The sequence below is a fragment of the Aulonocara sp. 'chitande type north' Nkhata Bay genome, linkage group LG22, assembly GCF_057382095.1.
Source record: "Aulonocara sp. 'chitande type north' Nkhata Bay isolate Kocher_YH1m ecotype deep benthic linkage group LG22, A_spYH_male_GT1.1, whole genome shotgun sequence".
Taxonomy (NCBI): domain Eukaryota; kingdom Metazoa; phylum Chordata; class Actinopteri; order Cichliformes; family Cichlidae; genus Aulonocara; species Aulonocara sp. 'chitande type north' Nkhata Bay.
The window spans coordinates 23,992,615-24,014,470 of NC_141364.1; the positions used below are offsets into that span (position 1 = coordinate 23,992,615).

The 21,856-nt window shown below is 40.0% G+C and overlaps 1 protein-coding gene across 1 annotated transcript; it reads left to right on the plus strand.

Annotated features, from left to right (window-relative positions):
• The first annotated feature begins 9,266 nt into the window (after nucleotides 1-9,266).
• LOC147304252 (uncharacterized) lies at nucleotides 9,267-10,928 on the plus strand. Its single transcript, XM_086279500.1, has 3 exons — nucleotides 9,267-10,044; nucleotides 10,189-10,471; nucleotides 10,599-10,928. The coding sequence occupies exons 1-3, from the start codon at nucleotides 9,566-9,568 to the stop codon at nucleotides 10,926-10,928; spliced, it is 1,092 nt and encodes a 363-aa protein (XP_086135626.1). The 5' UTR covers nucleotides 9,267-9,565.
• Nucleotides 10,929-21,856: the final 10,928 nt, after the last annotated feature.

The following is a 21,856-nucleotide window of genomic DNA, read 5'->3' on the forward strand; positions in this document are numbered from 1 at the left end:
CAATCTCCATTGCTGCAGAACATCTTTAAATTGTTAACTCATTTTGTGTTCCCTGAAAAAGGCATTTTTTTGTGTAAGTCTGAAATGTACATTATTTTTCAGTTTTGGGTGACCTTACCTTTTTTTGGCAGTTCACCAATTACCTTTGTACCCTTTCAAGCTATTCATTGGACTTGAACGACTTGAATTACAATAAATAACTGAAAACATTTGGGTTTTCTTAAACTGGAAGTGTAATTTTAAACATAAGAATGACTTTTATTACTTGTGTAAAATTCTCTTCCAGTCAGTACCAGACTACCTTCACTCCACTGACAGTCATACATACATAGTGCCTCCACCACGTTTGACATATAATGTGGCATGTGTTGTATTATGAGATGTTTCTCTCCTACACATTTTCCTCTTCCTACTATTCTGATACAAATTGTTTAATCTATCCAAAGAATTATTATTATTATTCAGAACTTTGAAGGTGCTTAAGATACTTTCTGGTACAGTAGTGACAATTAAACCATCCCCTCTATTTCTTTTCATAAAGGGTCTCTTGGTATTGGAAATATGATACTTCTACCCCCTTATGTTTTGTCTGACTTGTTAGAGCTGGTCAGTGTATTCATTGATTCAAGAATGAACCAACTTGTTGATTTAGCCACCACCAAAGGCTTTAGGTCTCCAAAAAACCATGGTGAGAGCCATTATCCACAAATGGAAAAAGAGCACAAAGATTTGCCTCACATTTACCAAAAAACATCTGGATAATCTCCAAGACTTTTGGTACAGTACCGTATTCTTTGAACTATCCATCCATTCGCTTCCGCTTATCCTTTTCAGGGTCGCGGGGGGGCGCTGGAGCCTATCCCAGCTGTCATAGGGCGAAAGGCGGGGTACACCCTGGACAGGTCGCCAGTCTGTTGCAGGGCCAACACACAGGGACAGACAACCATTCGCGCTCACATTCACACCTAGTGACAATTTGGATTATCCAATTAACCTATCCCCACAAGCTGCATGTCTTTGGATGGTGGGAGAAAGCCAGAGTACCCGGAGGGAACCCACGCAAACACGGGGAGAACATGCAAACTCCACACAGAAAGACTCCGGCCTGATATTGCAATTGAACTCAGGACCTTCTTGCTGTGCGGCAACAGTGCTAACCACCATGCCACCGTGCTGCCTATTCTTTGGACTAACAAGAAAAAAACATCCTAAAAAAAACATTATACCAGCAGTCAAACATAGTAGTGATAGTGTTCTTTTGGACCTGGAAGAATTGCCATAATTGATGGAACCATGAATTCCGCTCTTTATCAAAATATCCTGAAGGAAAAAGTCAAGCCATCAGTTCATGCTCTGAAGCTTGCACTCGGGTTATGTAAGAAGACACTGGCATGACCTTAAGCAAATTGTTCACTCTCAAAAACCCTCCAACACGGCCAAATTAAAATAACTTTGCAATGAAGTGATGTGATGTGAAACACTGATTGCCAGTTATCAAAAACATATTGCAGTTTCTCTAATGTAATGGATTTTTTTTTTTTTATCATTTTTATTCAGTTAATGGGGTGACTAGATTCTTTGATGTGGCCTAGAAGCCACAACACAAAAACTGCACAAATTTAAAAGACAAAACAGCTCTTTGGCCTTAAATGAGAGGAACTTTGATTTGATTTTACTGCAGTGTTTGCCAGTACTATTGCTGGCAACTTGCTGACAGAAGTACATTACTTTTCTGGCATCATAACCCGACTACTCTCTAAAAGTATCACAAGAAGCACTTCAAATTTATAGTTTTACAAAGTCGTAGTTTATCTTCTTGGAAGAGTGTTCCTGATTTATCATCAACTGTTCAAGTTTTGTTTGGACTTTGTTGCCCTTGCAGTGTTCTCTGGTCATTTTCTTTTGATTTTGTTATTGTGCTGTGCTGCTCTTTAGGCCTTTGTAGTACTGTTATCAAAGGGGCTCAGAGATTGAACCGTGTTCTGCTGAATAAAATATTTAGCAGCTGATCTTCTGCAAATACTCAAGCAAAAGAGATAGAAAGGAGAACTCTGCTCTTGTACTTCTGTTCGTATCTTATTTTCTCATTTGTGTGAGTGTGTGTGTGTGTGTGTGTGTGTGTGTGTGTGTGTGTGTGTGTGTGTATAGGTGTGTGTTTCTGTGTGGCAAAGTTTGAAGTTCCCTTTAGGTCGCTTCCTATCTCTCTTCTTGGCTTGCATAGCCCTGCAGCTCTGCAGAATGGAGTTGTGCCCTGATTATTTTTACTTGTAGCATCTCTGCACTTCTGCACACTGTCAGAGTAATGCATAGACCTTATCTTCCACAGATACCTCTCTGCATATGAACTTAGCCTTGGGCAGACTACAAAAGGATAACAGTACAGATTTGGGCACAGGGGAGAGAAATGGTAAGTGGAGAAGGAGGGAAGGAAGAAGGAAAGAAGAAGTGCAAAGGATTAGTTCACCTGAACAGCTGATAAGACCCAAAATGGCTGGAAAACTTTTGCTTATAATTTAATAACAACATTTGTTTCTCTTGTCTCTTGGGTTTTGCATTTCATTATAGAGATAGGATAAAGTATTGAAAAGTAATGGGATGAATTTTAATGAAATGTTTGAGGATTTTTGTTTTTTAAAAATCTTTAATGCACCGATATAGAGGGCACAAAGAAACCCGGCCATGGGGGTGGGGAGGTTCACTGTACTCTTAGTATCTGTCCAAAGCTTATGTAAATGGAAAGGGCTGAGTCAAGAAGAGCATCCAATGTAAAATCTTGGCCAAATCAAATATTTGGATCATAACAAATGAGATTTCCATACCAGATAAGTTTGGGCCTGAGATAACAATGACCATCTCTCATGCTGTTCCCCAACAGAGTACAACTGTGCTGCTGTTGGCAAAGGCAACTGAAGAAAAAACTGATAAGACCTCTTAGGAAGCAGCAAAAGCCAAGCCAAAGTTTGGAGGTAATAGTAGTGACTTTAAATGTAGCGAGTATGGTTGGTAAAGGGAGAGAATTGGCTGATATGACGAACGGAAGCAGGTCAGATATATTTTGTGTGCAGGAGACCATGTAGAAGGGAAGCAAGGCCAGGAGCATTAGAGTTGAATTCAAGCTGTTCTACCGTTGATAGGAAAACATATGGAGTAGGGGTAATCTTGAAGAAGGAATGTGTAAATAGTGTTGTGGAGGTGAAGATAGTGTCAGACAGGACCACGAGTTTGAAGCTGGAAATCGAAGGTGTGATGTTGAATGTTCCCCACAGGTTGAATGTCAGAGGAGAAAGAATCAATAGAGAGTGTGCCCAGGTGAGAGAGATTGATTGGACTTTAATGGTATCTAGGTCAAAGAAAGAAACAGAGATGATGAGGAGGTGTTGGGTAGGTATGGTGTCAAGGAGAGGAATGCAGAAGGACTGCTGGTAATGGATTTTGAGAAAAGGATGGAAATGGCTGTAGTGAACATGTGTACCAAGAAGAAGGTGGAACATGTACATATAAGAGTGGAGGAAGGTCCAATTGGAAAGCAATTGGAGACGGCGAGGTCGAGTCGTAAGAATGTACTCAGGCAGCATCAGCTAGTCTGTAGGATGACGCTGGAAACCAAGAAGAGGAAGCAAGTGAAGGCAGAGCCAAGTATTACATGGATAAAGTTGAAGAAGGAAGATGGAATTCAGGTAGGAGTTGAGACAAATTCTGGTTGGTAGGGAAGTATTCTCAGATGACTTTGAAAATATAATTGTAGTGTGCTGACTAAAATGGCCAAACTTTGCTGGGGAAAGCGTACAATAAAAGTTAAGAGAGGAAATGTTTGGCTGCATGAGTAATAGAGAAGTATGTGAGGGGTGCAGGACATGTATAAGGACAGCAAAATAGAGTTGAGGTGTGTGGTAGAAGTGACAGATGGGTTTGAGATGGGTGTTCAACTATATCAGAGATCAGCTCTGCCCCCTCTTGTTTGTAATGGTGATAGACAGGTTGACAAATGGGGTCAGGCAGGAGAATCCATGGATATGATGTTTGCGGATGACATTGTGATCTGTAGTATTGTGGGAAGCAAGTGGAAGAGAGTCTGGAGAGGTAGAGGTATGTTTTAGAGAGAGGAATCAAAGTCAGTAGAAAGTTTCATTTGCACACAGAATACATTTGTGTAAATGAAGCTAAAAAAATCAGTTTGGACATATTAAAACGGATGGAGGACAAGGAGCACGTGATCATGGTTAGAGGCTATTCTAATGTGTTTGTAAATTAAAAGTATAAAAATATTGATAAATCACTGATTTGTCCAAACCTTCCTATGCACAGATTTGTGCATATGCACTGTTAGAAAATGATGCCTGGTGACTATCAACTGGAAAGAGAGCCTAGACTACACAGAAACAATTCATAGTACAAAAACAGCAGTGTCTTTATCTCATTCCAAAACACTAGTGTCCACGGACAAATTGCAACAACCCCACATAACTGAGTTTACTGAATCCCTCAAAAGGGGGTGGGTGGGAGTTTGCATATTATTTTTTATGGTATGAATTCTATATTCATTCACACTATCATAGCACCTCAGGTAAAAATATTCTGTGATTTATGCACAACAGTGCATTCATGTGAACCGTACCTTTCTTGTTGTCTCTCTGAGGCACAGAGTGCCCATTCACACACAGACACACACATACTGCCAGGGATAATCACAGTTCTCTGTGCCAGCTCTTGCCCTGGGATATGGCTGCTACACTCCTCAGATTTTTTAGATAATTGAACAAATTATGTGTGCCTTAATGTCATGTTCTGGGGTAAGTGTGGCTCCTAGCATTAAATACTTGCCCCTTTGTCTATTATTAATTGTGAAACTTGTTGTTATTCAATGTTGTTTTGCTGTGAAGGCATCATTAGTCACAAAATAGATCTCCTGTAGGCTACACTTGCTACCAGTCAGCCAGTTGGCAACAGCAGAAAAACACCAGTAAGAATGAATGTAGGGAGGGTGTATGGTAAACATGTCTGTGCTAGAGACAACGTGCACAGCAGCTGATGTGAAAGTGGCTTTTGAAAATAATGATTTCCCAAATAGAATTGCTTTCAAGATTGGCGCATCTTGCCAAACAGAGGTTTAAAAAAATAAACCTCAATGCTGAACTTTTGAATTAAGCACTTGATGTGCAGCAACTGATTTTCGCAGCTGTTACCATTTTAACATCTACCAGTTAATGTTAAAGAAAGTACATCTTAAAGTAATGGAAATGCCATGTATTTTCATTTTTGGATATTCACATATAACAATAGGTATAACAAATTAAAAATTGGAGTCAAGTTAAACTGTGACTGTAGTGTAGTGTAGTGCCAAAATTGTGTATTAGTCTATCAAGTAGATGTTCAGTTAAAAGAAGCAGGCAGGGGCTCAGGCTTTAAACCATGTCTGACTTACTGAGAGTCCTTTATAAGAAATCCAGAGAATTACAAAAGTCATTAAGCCTTATCATGGCTCAAACATTTGTGTAAAACTGCATCTGATCCAACTGGGCCTGTGAGCATATCATTTAGCGCTGCAGTTAATCGACTCTGACATTCACAGGCATGTTACATATTGATTGACTGATTTATTGATCATTTATTTTGAGCATATGTTTACATATATACACGATAGAGCATGTAGGAAGGAAAATATTGTCTTCTGGTACAACAGGTGCTCGAAAAGGAGTGGGAAGAAGTTATACACATATTCACATATTCATAGATCAGTCATGTAGTCGGGCAGCTTCTTCCTGAGTAATATGTTTTCTAACAATTGTGGAGCAGGGAAATTATTTTACTGCTATTGTTAAATAATCATCATTATTCCCATTGCATTAATAATATAATCTGCAGCATGGATATTGCATTCAGAGGTTTAAACAGTGTCTCTTTCAGAAAGACTGAGTTGCAGGCTGACAGGAAGTTGTTTGCAGAAGTGAAAGCAGACAGTTATTTTGAGGAGCAGGCCAGACGAGGCCATTTGAATTACTAGGTTATTCAAAATGATCATTGCTGTAACAGAGTAACAGATAGCTTTAAGAAGGCCTTAAGATGCTTATGCACACAGTTATTATGTTTAGTAGAGGTTCTTGATTAAAACATTTATTTAGTAGATGATATATCCATAGTTTCAGTTCGATTATTACATATACGAGAGTGGTTTCTGTCTCTCTGTCTGGTGAGGGGTCAGGAGCTAGTCGCGAGGTGAAATAGGGTGCAATTGTGGTTAGCACACACACACACACACACTCAGTTAGAGAATCATTCATAGGTGAAAGTTTAATTATGTTTTGCTGATGTTGCAAAGAGCAGTTTGTCGCAGAACTGCTGCTGAGGTGTCAAGATGACAAGCGAGCATCCGGCAGTGACAGGATGCACCTGTTATGAAGATGGAAGACGATGTTCTTTTTAAACTGTGTTAAAAGGTCATTGTGGTTTTGATTTGACGTATGTATATATCCTGTCTGTGACGCATGAAGGGGCGTCAGTAAATCAAACCCTGATGCTTTAAAAATCTGTGTATGCTCTGATTAAGTCGAAGATCAATTGCTGTCTGCGTACAGAGTTGTCTTCCCACACGTGTGTGTTCATTAAAATCATTGTTTGACCAAGATCCTCTGGACCAATGGTGGTTTGTACTCTCCTTCCTCAATTTTGAACCTTAACACAATGATAACTTATCACATTGGACATATCTATATTGAAAACATCTCTTGTAGCTTAATGCTGCCCTCATCCCTGTACAGCAGGTACATTGATTTAAATTTTGGGAGATTTCACGTTGCTTGTGCTTAGACCCTAACCCATTCCACAATTTAACCCCACACGCAGACACACAGAAATTTTTCCAAGTAGTTCTCACCATGTGCACTTTAATATTCAAATTGTAGCCCCCATCTCTCTCGCTGAAAATGACTACGTAATTGCCCATATGAAAAACATCTATATAAATCTTATAAAGTTTGTATCTGTCTTGTGTGAAACTTGTATGAAAAGCATACAAGAGTGAAAACAGATATAAGATCCCTTGAAAAATTATATAAATGAAACTTGTATGTTTTGGATACTTACTAAAACAATATATGTAAGTAATGAGAAAGTGGCCACTTTCACGAGTAAATCATATAAGCCTTATGTGATTAACTATATGAAGCAAGCCAAATCTTATGCAAGTCTTTTATAAGTTTTTTCTATTTCTTTTCCATATTGGTGACCCGATAGCTTGCAAACAACTTTTTGAAATGCACCTTTTCTACTTCAACATACTGCTAAACACTCAATGCAAAATGTTAGTTATGAAATCTAAACTAAATATAAGTTTTGCTTTCAGGTTTTGCATTTATTGAAAAATTGCACTCAGGGGTCAATCAGGGATGTTGTAATACTGTTGTATACTTTTCTGCCATCAGGGGCCTGTTCTTCGTACCGCGCTAAGTGAGTTAGCTGGATGAGATTGTTGACGATTTCGCGTGATCCTGGATCGTTCGGTTCCCCGAAGCCCATCCGGGACTTGCTGTCATAGCAACAGAGCCGTAAGCGTAAACCTGCTGGGGAGCAGGTTTACTTTATGTAAACAGGATTAGATCGCGGCCACGCAGGTATGTCCGCGTCATTCATACGAAAGCAACAGCGATATTCCACCACTGTTTCACCATAAATAAATAACATCAATGTAACTAAAGATAATGCAGCACTTGATCCTTTTATTGATTTCACACAGATACATACAGGTCATTCCCTAAAAAAGGGAAATGTACTATTAACATTCTATTACATGTATGTGATTATTACAGATGTAATTCATATTTCAGAGTAGTAATTGTAAATTACTTCGTGTAATCAAGATGAGAGACCACGGCTATAAAAGCGAAGGTGGATTTGGGAAGTCTGTCGCAGTCATATCCTGTCCGTTTACGCGAGCAACACATTGCGGAAGGTGCAAGATTGATAAGGAGAGTCCTCAGAATTCAGCGTATATTGCGGGACAGACAGGATCCTTTAGCTCAGCGCGACAGTGCGCTCATAGAGAGATATCGATTTTCCCGTGAGGGTATTATTCACTTAACCAACTTGTTGACGAGGGGGTGCAGGACCACCACCTGTCTTTTTTTTTGCTCTGCCCTTTTCTTGGTTGCTGTTATGAACAAACAAACAGAGTATTCCAGGGTCTCTTTCCAAGAGACGACAAGCAATATAAGTGATAAATATTACCATTCTGTAGAATATTCTTATATTTCACTTTTACTTGTTCCCATGTTCTAGTGGGTCCTGTTGTGGCTCTAATGTGAAAGGGGATATAATATAACATATTATAATATAATATAATGTAATATAATATTGGATAATATGGTGTGATATGATAAATCTACCCTACCGCCTACTGGTGTTGGCCAGAGGGGCCGATGGCGCAATATGGCAGCCTGGCTTCTGTCAGTCTGCCCCAGGGCAGCTGTGGCTACAACTGTAGCTGCCTCCACCAGTGTGTGAATGTGAGAGTGAATGAATAGTGGCATTGTAAAGCGCTTTGGGTGCCTTGAAAAGCGCTATATAAATCCACTCCATTATTATTGTTATTATTGAATTACTTACGAGTTTGATTTGTCAGCAACTTTCTGCCAGCCCTCTCTCCTTGCTTTTGCAGCCTTTGCAGTGTTCCCTTGCGTTTTAATTAAACTCTGAAACTCCTGAAATCCCTCACTCAAGAGTTCTTGCTCTGCTGCCGAAAAATACCGAGCGCGCTCCTTCGACATTTTCGCCGACCAATCAAAGGGTTGCCGATCAATGTTTCTACTATCGATGCGTAGCCCCTGTTGGGCCACCCAGTGATCTCACATTACTTCATCCAGCTATACTAATCGTCAACAACAGGTGTGTTCGGGGAACCGGAATAGCAAGCTCAGAGTGAGCGCGATGATTTGGTCTTGGATGTTTCATTTGATCTTGGATGTAGTAAGCGACGTACGAAGCACAGGGCCCTGGTCTTCGGATAGTTATCTAGTTTAGGTTAAACTCGCATCTTGGGTAACTCATCTGTGGCATGTTGTTATTTACTTCAAACTTTTTCACAACAGAAGTTGTTAGCTTTAAAATAACCAGCTTTTAAATGTTAAATAATGCACATTAGCTTGCACTGATGATTTTGGTTTGTACATTTGTAAAGATTTAAAGGCCTTATTCTCATTTTACAGTTTTTCTCGATTGCTTAAACACTATAACCAGGCCTCTAAACTAAAATTTCAAAACCGTAATGCTATTGTTCAAAAAGCTCACCCATTTCCCTGAACTATAAACACTATTCCCTGCTTTGACACATGACTCAAATTTGGTGAACTGTTACTGCAAAACTCTACACACAAATCCCTACATTTTACAGTGCTTGTAGTCATTTAGAAAGCACTAGCATGCAATAATGTTAACTTAAGTCAGCATAGCTTGAGCTCAATTAGCACACAATTAACCAGGTGGAAACACTAGGAGTCAAAATTTAGCACACACCAATCAGAACCTGCGATGGATAGATAAAAGGGCCAAAGCCAGCTCATTCAGGTTTGAAACAATGGATCCAAAGAGATGCAAAGGAAGAGGACGTGGTGGAGAAAGAGGACGTGGTGAAGGAGGAGGACGTGGTGGAGGAAGAGGACATGGTGAAAGAGGAGGACGTGGTGGAAGAGGAGGAGGAGGTGGACGTGGTGAAGGAGGAGGACATGGTGGAGGAAGAGGACATGGTGAAAGAGGAGGACGTGGTGGAAGAGGAGGAGGAGGTGGTCTAGGACAACAGGAAGGTGGTGGAGGAGGAGGGAGAGGTGGAGGAGGAGGAGGACGTGGTGAAGGAGGTGGAGGTGGAGAACGACGGCGACAAGGAAGGGGAAGAGCAAGGGCAAGAAGACAGTCAGTCTCGGATGAAATTCGAGCCACTTTAGTTGACCATGTCCTTGTCCATGGGATGACTATGAGGGAGGCTGGGCAACGAGTACAACCAAATTTGAGTCGCTTCACTGTTGCCTCCATCATCAGAACCTTCAGGGAGGAAAACAGGTAGGTGTACTTGCAGTAAGACTGCTTTGTACAGTAACATTTAAGTTACTGAACTTATGTGTCTTGAGTTTCAGTATGTTTCCATTATTTGCCTGTAAAATGAATGTGTGACAGTTACAGTAATGAGTGCTTCTATTTTTGTAGGACACAGAGACGACCACCTGGTGGAGGCAGGTTAAGGCTTTTGTCGGAGGAGCAAGAGAGGGAACTTGTAAACATGGTAATTGCAAATAATGTAATCCGCCTGCAAGAGATTCAAAGGAGAGTGATTGAGGATGATCATCTTTTTCGAGGCATAAATGCCATCAGCCTCTCCACAATTGACCGCATCCTCCGAAAGAATCAATTCCGGATGAAACAGGCATACCGAGTCCCTTTCGAACGAAACTCTGACAGAGTGAAAAACCAACGTGTGGAATATGTTCAGGTATGAGTTTTCATACTGTATAAAGTATTGTGTACCATCACAGCATGGCAGTTTATGCTGCCATTTCAGCACTCTTGAACTGTGGTTCAGGGTACCGATTGACTCTACTGTGTTATGTGTTTTGCAGAGAATCTTTGAGATTGAAGGACGGCCTGTTCCCCATGAAATAATCTTTGTGGATGAGGCAGGTTTTAACCTGACCAAAAGAAGGAAAAGGGGGAGGAACATAATTGGCCATCGGGCTATTGTAAATGTCCCTGGTCAGCGTGGGGGGAATGTCACTATGTGCGCAGCCATCAGCCAACGAGGGGTACTCCACCGCCATGCCGTACTAGGACCCTATAACACTATGCTTCTCCTTGCTTTTCTTGATGGTTTAAGACAACATATGTTCCAGCTGGACTACAGGGAACCCAGCACAGCCAGAGCAGCCTCACTACGTTGTTGTGTGGGATAATGTCAGCTTCCATCGCACTGCTCTGGTTCATGACTGGTTTACCAATAACCCAAGGTTTTCTAATATCTTTCTGCCTGCATACTCTCCCTTTCTAAACCCGATAGAGGAGTTATTTTCGGCAAGTGTATGACCGAGAACCTTATGTCCGTGTTCACCTCCTTCAGGCCATGGAAGAGGCCTGCCTAGACATATCAGTAGATGCATGCCAGGGGTGGATCAGGCATGCAACAGGATTTTACCCCCGCTGCCTGGCTGGGGCCAATATAGCCTGTGATGTGGATGAGATTCTCTGGCCTGACCCAGACCAAAGACAAGATGCTGAGGTGGGATAATGTTTCTGGTGTGTGTTGTACTGTATAGTACATGAATGACAATGTGCTACTGTACATACATTGGTTGCGTCTTTTGTGTTTATCATGTGACAAGGGTTTTGAAGGGGAGAACCATAAGCAACCTATTTGTTTTGGAACTATTGTTTTGAATTAATTGTACCAGTGTGCAAAACTCTGTTGTAGTGTGTGTGTTTTTGAGGGCTTGTGTTTGATGTCTGAGGGCAAAGTTTGGTTTTTGAGCAGGAGTGAATAGTTTTGGGTGTAGAGCTTCATTTTGACCTGGAAATAGGATGTTTGGGAAATTGAGTGAGATGTTATGGATTTGTGTTTACTGTTGTGAGGATATGAGGCGTAGTTTCAAGAAATGTGTTTTAGCAATCGAGAAAAACTGTAAACAGTATAACAAAGAGGCTGCTGCAGTAATGCTCAATAATGAAGCAGAATTTAACACTGTAGAAAATACTTAAGCATTAAAAAGTAATGGGTTCCATTAGGTATGGCCAGTGGATAAAAAACGTTTATTGAACTTTAAAAATTCATGTAAAATCACAGGGGCACCTCATAGGAACTGCATTATTTAAAACGTGTCAGTAGCTGAGCAGAAGTCCAATAAGTGGAGAACAAATGTGATTGGTAGCCTCCCGCCATTACATCTATGGTTAAAAAAAATTTAAAAAAAAAACATTTAATTAACTCCACAGAAAGTGTATGGAAGGATTCTATGGAAGGCGTTGAGGTGTAATGGATTGGGAATGAGTCCAGTTTTCAGGAACCTGCACACATTCTGTCAGTTTTGAAGCTCAAGGTATGATCTATATGAATCATCACTGTTTCAGGGATTTGAAGCAACCTGCAAATCCAAATGCAGAAGACCAAAGTAGAATGCAGCGGGACTGTCTCTAGTCTCTGAAAGACTGTTTTGGGGGCTTTGATGTCAGATTGCCAATTGCTGCTGCAGTTTTTTTGCTTTTGTTTTACTTCTGTGCCAACTCTTTAGGCACTATAGCCAGGCAATTCAAATATGGGCAGACATTCTACATTAAACTGATATTGGTATCTTATGCAAGTGGCCATACAAACTGACAATCTGTCTATGCCCAGATTTGTTTATAGTTTCAAGTTTTCAACTTTTTTTTAAATCTCAATTTTAATTAAATATACAAAAATCAAAACAAGAGAAACCCATAACAGCCGGTCTATCAATCTTTTTTTTTTACAGTTTTTTACAGCCTTTGGCTATAAATTGGTTTTGGTCGCTAGAGCCAGGAAGAGCAATTTTAGTTTTTTCTGCTGGTAAATGGGAAAAGGGGCAGCCAAGAACAGAAAATCTTTAAAACGTGAATTTATTTAAAAAAACAAAAACAACCCAAACTATTAAATATTTTGAAATCTGAAGAAAGAGAGAAAAAAAGAAAGAAAGAGAAAAGAAATGTCATAATAAATTACAACTTTTTGCTTTTACTTTGTAAGTCTATGTCAAGTATGTAGGTGTCTTTTTCTTTGGAAAAAGACCCTGTTCTCAGGATTTTGTGAAATGTTAAATCTGTGCCTCACATTCCCTGGCAGTGATTTTCACATTTGGTCTAATAGCTTAAAATCTGATTCTAAATTTTATGTGTAACTCTATTACATCATATGGCAGAATGTCACTACCGAATTCTAAATACCTGAAAAAAGAAAAATTACACAGCAGGTTTTTATCAACTGCTAAAAAAATCAATATTTATGGAAAATTACATAAACTACAACTAATATCTGATTTAAACAGAAAAAACATGATACAAGAAGAAGAAAGAAAACATTGGATTTGACTGAATTTGTTTAAAAGTTCAACTCCAAAAAACAGCAGAAGCTGCTTTAGTTTTAGTTTTCACTTATCCTTTAAAGAAAAATCAAGGATATGTTACTATAAAGGCAAACATCTCTCAACAGACTGAGTGATCAAAACAACATAGTTCAAAACAATACTTTTCAATTTGCTTCTTCACTACTTCACCAGTTACAATCACCGCACTACAGTTGAGGATGACAGAGCCAACAACGAAATCCTTCTCACTGTGCAAAGAGTTCTTCCCCCAGGCTAAGTGTTAAATGCTTTAGACCTTAAAACCCCTTAAAGGGCTCATGTAAGAACTCCAGTGGGCATTATGCCAATACTTTCAATCATCACTTAGGACCCACTCTCTGGACGCCATTAGATGATGAATTCCAATTTTCAATTTCAAGCATTGCTGTTTTGGTGGCTTGTGTCCAGAGGGAAGTGTTTCTTGTGCAAACAGCAGCCAGGATAGCAGATTGTGTAATTGTCTACGTCCGCTATTCACGAGGATGGGGGTGGCTTGGGTCTTTGTGGCTTTTTTTTTTAATTAGAAAACTATAAAACATGTATAAATATCACAAATTTGCAAGAGAATAGTTGTTTCTCCTCATTTGATACGCCAATAACTCAGCAACATAAAACAAAGACGGCGTAAAGTATGGTGTGGATTAAAATCGGTTTGCTATATTTTGACTTCAACTTTCCGTAACAGTGTCCTTTCTCATGGTTTCAGTGCTTTATAAGAAAGCACATATTATGCATATTAGTTTGAATTCAGTGGGAGATAATGAATTTTTCTCTGCGCATGCTCCCTTGATACAAATCTCTCCCTTCTTTTCTATTTTGTGAAGACAGAGCAAGCGATCTCTAAGGAAAAATCACACGAGGGCTGAGGGCTGATTGTGCTATTCAATGGAAGCGTTATTACAATCAGTCCATGGCTGGCAATGCAGACAAATTACTGATAGGGAGTCTCAAAGAGAAGGAGAAAAACCAAAGAAAGGAAACCGAAGGAGATGATATCAGTCTATCACAAATCCTGCCACCACCATTGAGAACTTTTAATTTGTTCAAACTGTCATGGCTGACTACATTTTGAAACCTTTGTTTGTCATCAGATGAAGTGAAATGCATTTGGATTTCTTGTGATACCCAATATATGTGGGAAAATGATTTACTTTTTTCCCCTCAGTGTGTTATTGACTTAATGGTGTATCATAGCAGTTAGTTGAGGGGATGTATACAGAGCTGGACTCTATGTGTGTGTGAGTGTGTGTGAATGGCATTGAGAGGCGAGGGGAGAAATTGGACTGTCTGGCAGTATTATAGCAGCTATCAAACCCTGCTGCTGCAGCAGTGCTCATAATCAGAGCCAGGGAGGCAAATTGACTGCTGAATAGATTTTGAGTTTTGCCTCTTGTTGAAATGCCCTGTCAAAACTGAATAGAATCCTGGCTGGAGGCTTGCGACATTGCATTTTTTTCTTGTGGAAATTATTCACTTATAATAGGGTGGATGACCTTTGACATTGTAGGGATGTGTCATTCAGCTAATGGCCTCATCCTGAGTCATAAATTCACGCGCAAGAGAGAAGAGGTGGGCTGAATTCATTCCCTCATTTGACATAAACCACTGTAAGCGGGATACTGCTATTAATTCATATTTGTCTTAACAATTGGAAACATGACTCTTGTTGAAGTGAGAATTGGGTACGAGCCTGCCCAACACCATGAAATCACTGACAGCAGCCCTAAGGGTTCTCTGTTAATTAAATCACCCACCTGCATACGGAAGAAAGTGGCCACATATGTTTATGCTAATGCACACAGCATATAGCAAAAGGTCTAATAAACCCTGGCATCCCTGCGAATTGGCAAAATGAGTTCTGTGCTTGGAATAGCACTGCCTTGTGAAACCAAGTAAATCTAAATCAAAGAACGTGTTAGTCACCTATGGGCTTCTTCCAAATCACGTCAGAGGGTTTTTTCACAGTCCAACGTATTAGATAGATGCTTCAACCTGCACTGCCACTTGTTCTCAAAGACCCGACTGAGCCACTTAACTGGCCTGTCGTTTGATATTGAATTTGGCAGTTAAAAAAAAAAAAAGAAGTTAAAATTAGAATGTTCCTGAGTGGCCCTAATTTCCCCGGATGACAGTGTTGGTTTTCTACTTTGGTGGGCACTGCTGTTTAGACAAGGGAGACTACCTGCCATGGGACATTGTGGGTAATAACGCATTGGCATTGCACCAACTTAAAGTAGATCTGACAGCAAGGGCACAGAGAGCCATTACTGCCTGTCTAGAGGATTTATGGGCTATTTAGGTAAATGTGATGGGTGCTTATCGTGGCAAAATTATTACTGTCAGAAAAACTTGAAAGAAAAACAAAATATTTCCCATTGATACAAAAAGGGTTGTACTTTATGCTTTTCATGTAGTTAGTAAAGCAGAGGTTATGTAGAACACACATTTAGAAAACAAATACAAAAATTCAAGGTCTGTATCTTGTAAACTCTTTTGTTATTATAAACTTTAAAAGAATGGGACACATTTAATCTGAAAAGAAAATCATCTAAACCTAGAAGCCCAAAACACTTTAAAAAATCATGACAAAGGACTGTTTAATGAAGGGCATTACATTAGAAATTCCTCTCGCCGGAGACTTCACGTAAGATAAACACATGAAATGAAAAGTTTGAAACTGAAACATTAGCTAAGGACTGGAAATCAGTGTGTGCTCGAGGTCAAACTGTGGCTAACTACCTCAGATTAAAACATCACAGTTATTTAAATTGCTTAAGTTGTTATGATAAAGCATTATACCAGGAATTTACACTAAATGCAAAAGGAAAACCATTTTGCTATATTTTAGCAGTGCAGAAAGATTAAAGCACTTTGGGAAGAGGTCAGGGTGACATGACAAAATAATTTAAAAAGTACAGGCTGACAAATGTGTTGTCTATATTTGCTCCAAAATGATTCTCTCTCTTGCAGGTGATTGTCAGAATATTACATGTGAATTTAACAATTTTACTGTACCACCAGTTTTTCCAAGTTTTGGCAAATCCACTTCAACTTACATGATTCAGCTGTCAGTAAAGTGTATTTTTATGTTTACTTGTATGTTTTCACTGTCATGAACCGTAGTTCAGCACACAAGCTGGACCCAGAAGCAGAGACAACATGCCAAGGTGCACGCAAAATAAACTTTATTTTAACTAAGGGTGTCCCGGAAGGGTCAAAGGAAAACACGCCAGGTAACTAGAAAACCAAGGGACCGGGAAATAACTGAGGAACGCCGTAATCGGGACTGTGGGAGGCTGCAACAGAAAGAGGAAGAGGGTTACTGGGGAACGGAGAAATAACAGCATACGTGGGTAGAGAATTAATCTTACGGTCCAGATGGGGCCGTGGGAACCAGAGGGAGGGGTGAGGGTCTGCGGGGAAGCTCCAGGTGAATAGAGGAGACGAGTGCCGGTAGTGATCCAAAAACTCCAGGCGGGCAGGAAGACAGGCAGGAGAGGGCTCCAAACACGCCGAGCTGTTACCTAAGCGCACAAGGAAAGGGTTAGTGTTTGTTCCAGCAAAAGAGAATTTCGCAACCGCCTTCATGTGGAAGCATGTTACCGCTGAGAGGCGACTAACGGACTGGCGTGGAGCACACCCGTGGGCGTGGGCATCCCATCAGCTCCTTGGACACCGGGCCGCGGACCATGACAGTTACTTCTTACCTCTTCCCTCTGTAACTAGTTACATCACATGTATTTGTTTTTGGTCACATTTACTTTGTGTGGAATTATAGTACACCCATTCATACTGACATGACTAATTTTACTGATTTCATACATCAGACTGTTATTAGTGTTTTGTTATTGTTTTTAAATAAATATTTGTAAATTGTTCTCTTGTGTCCTTTCCCATTTTTTGTCATAGCCCATGAGCCAGGTTGTGACAAAATCTGGGCTGTTTAGAGATGGTTTTGTGATATTTTGTTGATTTGGTTAATATTTGAATTTTGCACAGCACTGTTCTGTCTGTTTTGGTTGGTGTTTAAATTTTTTGTAAATTTTACAATTATTTTATAAGTGTCGTGCTACCGTTGAACCTGTCAACCTGTTATTTTTTATTGATCACAGTAAACAAAAGTGCAACACCTGTTTCGGTTCATAGTCTGGAATTTGTTGTAGCACCTCCATTTTGGTGTGCTTTTGTTTAGTGTCACACAGGTTTGAACCTCTCTGATCACATAAGTTGTTCAAGAGGGAAAGGACGGGACAAGACCAATCTGACTTGAGTGAGTTTTTTTCTCTCTTTGGTGGTTGTGTTTGGAGAAGATTTGGTGATTTTGCTTGAAATAATTGGGAGTTTTGGGCTCAATCTTGGTGCGTTTCTGAGTTGAGCATAGTTTTTTTTTCTCCTTTTCATGCATATTGTTTTTCTAAAGCAGTGTGAACGTTTCCCCAGTAGGTTTAGTGATGTTCCTCTTTAGGATCAGTGTGAAGGGCACTGTTGCGTTACAGCCAACTGTGGTTAAAGCTTTGCTTGGGAGTACATCTGTGGATATCAGTAGAGTTGCTGGTGTCTCTTGCCCCCTAGTCCATTGGGCTCTGGTACATCGATACCCACCACAAGTGCTGTATGACAATTAGGGAGGAGATTTGCAATAGATTAGTTAGGGGAAGTTGCAGTTATTTATATGTGTACATGAGAATCTGTCTGTTTTAAGAAGTGCAACTTAAAACATTTACTGCTTATCCATCAGAGGAGTTGTTGGAAAAATGCACCAAGGAGCAGTTGTTGACATTTGTTGAGCATTATTCTGTTCCTGTGACAGATAAACATCTCAAAGAACCGATCAAAGCGTCTTTGAAATTAAAGTTATTGGAAATGGGTCTTATTAAGGCTGGCCAAGAAGGGTTTTCGTCTGTGTTTCATCCAATTCCAGAGGAAGTGCTTCACTTCAGTTTTCTGGACTAACTTTTGAGCAACAAGAAGAGCTCCTTTTAATTCAATTGGAAACATGAATTGGAAGTTAAAAAGCAAATTGAAGTTGAGATGATTCGTCAGGAAACAGAAAACAACAAGGCTGGACATTTCTCGTTTGTCCTTGGAAAAATAGGATGCTGATTTAGTGGGAAATTGTCCACTGTGCATCCTTTGGACAATAATGTTTAGTTCCTCAATTTAACAAAAAGGACACAGATTCTTTTTTTTTTTTTTTTAATTTAAGTGTGTTTCTAAAGCAAGAGACTGGTTGGATGCAGAGTGTGCGCTGTTGCTTCAGTGTGCCCTCAATGGTAAGTCAAAGGTGATCTTTGAACTTTAACGATAGCTCTATTTTACGCCAAAATAAAGACAGCTGTGCTTAAAGCTCATGAGGTCATTCCGGATGCATACAGGCAGAGGTTCAGAACATAAAAGAAAAGAGATAAACAAAGGGAAAAGAACATATGTTTGAGTTTGCCTGAGACTTAATAAGTAATTTTAAACGGTGGCTAGGCGCACTTGAAATTTCCACATTTAATCACTTGTGTTAGTTAATGATTTTGGAGCAGTTTAAAAACATGTTGTGGTTCAAGTAGCAACATATATCACTGACAAAAAAGACACAACTGGTACTGAAACTGCTGTGTCAGCAGATGAGTTTGCGCTGTTCCATAAGAGTGATTATCGGGAGCGCAAACTAACAGCGGAGAGGAGAGGTTCTAGTTTGTTTTGTTTTTTTTTTGGTTAATCACATACGACCAAGTAAGGTTGACTGGTTTAAATTAGATCCCAGGCACTGACAGAAGTCTGATTAAAATGGATGTCTGCAATTACTGTCATGAAGGGGGTCACTGGAAGGCAGAATGTCCTGGGTTGCAGGCTAAAACCAAAAGAATTAAATCTGCACCTGTTACATTTGGTGAATGCAAAAAGCCTAATAATGATTTGTCCATTCCTGCTGTTTTGGATGACTATATCCCTTTTATTAGGGATGGTTTTGTTTCCTTGGCAGAAGGTGAGGATAAAGTCCCAGATAAAATTCTAAGGGACACAGCAGCTGATGACTCAGGTTTTGACACTTTCTAATGGTGTTTTTGTGGGACTGTTATGGATTGCAACATGAGTAAAAAGTGTAAAAATGTTTAATGTTGGTGTTTATTATAGAAAATATTTTTAAGAGAAACCATAACCGGCCATGCTATCTCAATGAGAAATCAGTGTTACACTTCTTTGTTGCTGTTAGCCCTATATCTTTATATTGAGGATGTGGATCTTTAAAAAAGATTTATATATATATTTCTTAATTGTAGTGCAGTTACACTAGAGTAAAAATAGGATATCAACCTCCTTGCAAATAGAAAAATCTGTGATTTTCCAGTTATTGCATTCAACTTTTTTCCATTTGGTGACAAATTGTGACAACTGGCTGATTGATCATACAATGCCCTGAGCATCTGGGCTACCACTTTCAGTGACAAGGCAACTCTACAGTTATGCTTAATGGGAAGCAAACAGATTGTAAGCTTGTTGCAGGATATCTCAGTCAGTCTGCGACTCGTCTCTTTTGATGAGTCTTTTAAATGACTCTTCAGGTATTACATCACCATTTGTGGAATAATTTCTGTTTCAAATTTTTGAGGTTCTGTTTGGACTCTGAATGTTAGTAGTCGCATGGATTTCTGTGGATGTACATAGCAACAGATTTGAAACAGTTTACAAAAGATATGCAATTTTCACTGATTTATCACAGTTAATTGCTGTGTTATCACAAACAGATTGTATGTAATTGCCAACTTTACCCCATTCAACTACCAACTGATAACAGACTGGCTCTATCTTGTTGCCATTTTATCTCTGACACACCAAAGTTGCTTTCAGACTTGGTCCCAGTTTGTAGCAAACATTTCATTACCAATGAGATTACAAGCTCATTGCACCTGTTCCAGTCTCCAAAAGCTAAAGAAAGGATTAAGGAAATCAATTTTCTTGAAAAGGAAGTAAGTATTAAATGCTACTTAAATAATAGTGAACAGTATATTTTTTATGGGGACTACCCAAGGTAAGATGCATTCAAAATAAGATACACTATCCATGGTCAGGGTAATGAAAGCATATATCATCTATGCAGTCCAACAATGTGCCTTAGCTGAACAGATGTATCTTATTTTGTTTTTGTGGTCTTTCAAAATCTTGGTGAGCAAAGGACATTTTTTCCGCCTTAGGAAAAGACAATAAAGTCATATTCTATTCCCAGGCCAATGCCTTGCAGACTCCAAATGCAACCTTTATGCTACTACCGGTTCACCACTCTCATCACTACTCTGCTTCAATTTTTGTCCATATTTCAGCCTCATCAGATGATTTCTGCAGTCCATCCATCCATCCATTCGCTTCCGCTTATCCTTTTCAGGGTCGCGGGGGGCGCTGGAGCCTATCCCAGCTGTCATAGGGCGAGAGGCGGGGTACACCCTGGACAGGTCGCCAGTCTGTCGCAGGGCCAACACACAGGGACAGACAACCATTCGCACTCACATTCACTCGCACATTCACACAATGGCAATTTGGATTTTCCAATTAACCTATCCCCTCAAGCTGCATGTCTTTGGACGGTGGGAGGAAGCCGGAGTACCCGGAGTACCCGGAGGGAACCCACGCCCTCCACTCTCTCAAATCACATTTCTGCAGTCATTTTAGTAAATATGAAGACATTATGATACAGACAGAGCTGCCAGCCACTATATGTTCTCCCATTCTGCAATCTTCACAAAGCTTTCTGCACTACATCCATGCTCTAGTGCTTCTTCTGTCCCTTAATCGCTGGTCCTTAGCGGGACCACTGAATGTCATTACCGGCTCCTCTGAGCTGCTGACAGACACATGCTGGGGCCCAGGAATGGCACAAGCTCCCCAAAAATCTCATTACCACCGAGTCACATACATAGCTGAGAGAATGAAACAGGATGTCCACTCTCACACCATCTTCATTACATACCCCGCTGTGTCACTGAGAAAGCAAACTGTTTGAAGACAAATGGTCATTCCATTCTTCTTCTACTTGTCAGCCCTATTATTAAAGTTCACAAGAGCTTTACCTCCTGTGAAAAGCTAACTCGCCCTCCACTCTCTCAAATCACTAATTCCTTTGAAGAACATGCAAAAGCCATTATGTCATATATACGTGTATATTATCATTCATATTATCATCAATTCAGAGAATACGTGCTTCTTTTGCGGTGGAGGAACACCAAAGTAATTGCTTACGGATCTTGCTTATTCAACATCTTTAACAGTTCTGAACAAATGTCTGTCCTCCTCCAGAACATCTAATGTACGCAAACAAGCATTCCAACTTCTTATCTGGTATGCGTCTTTTATTTTGACAGCAAATGCGCACCTGCGGACTATTTATGTGCAGCCCTGTTTTCCTGTGCATTTCAAACATTGTCCTTTCTGATGTTTTTTTTTTTTTAATATTTAAAGTAACATGGCTGCTATGAGGCCAGCAAGGATCCCTGTGGACCTTGCCCTACAAATGATCCAGGGGGGATGGGATGAAGAGCCCATTGGAGGCTTTGACTCAGAATCTGACATCTCAGATATAGAGGACCCAGACTATTGTCCCCCCCACTGAATGAGAATGAGCCCATCTTACTGCTCTAGCCACAATATTCTGAATTAGTCGGCCAGGGCTTGCACCTGGGTTTAGTACTGGCTCCCCAATAGATGCATGGAAGCTGTTCATGTCCGATAATAGAAGAGGTGCTGACATGCACAAACATGGAGGCATG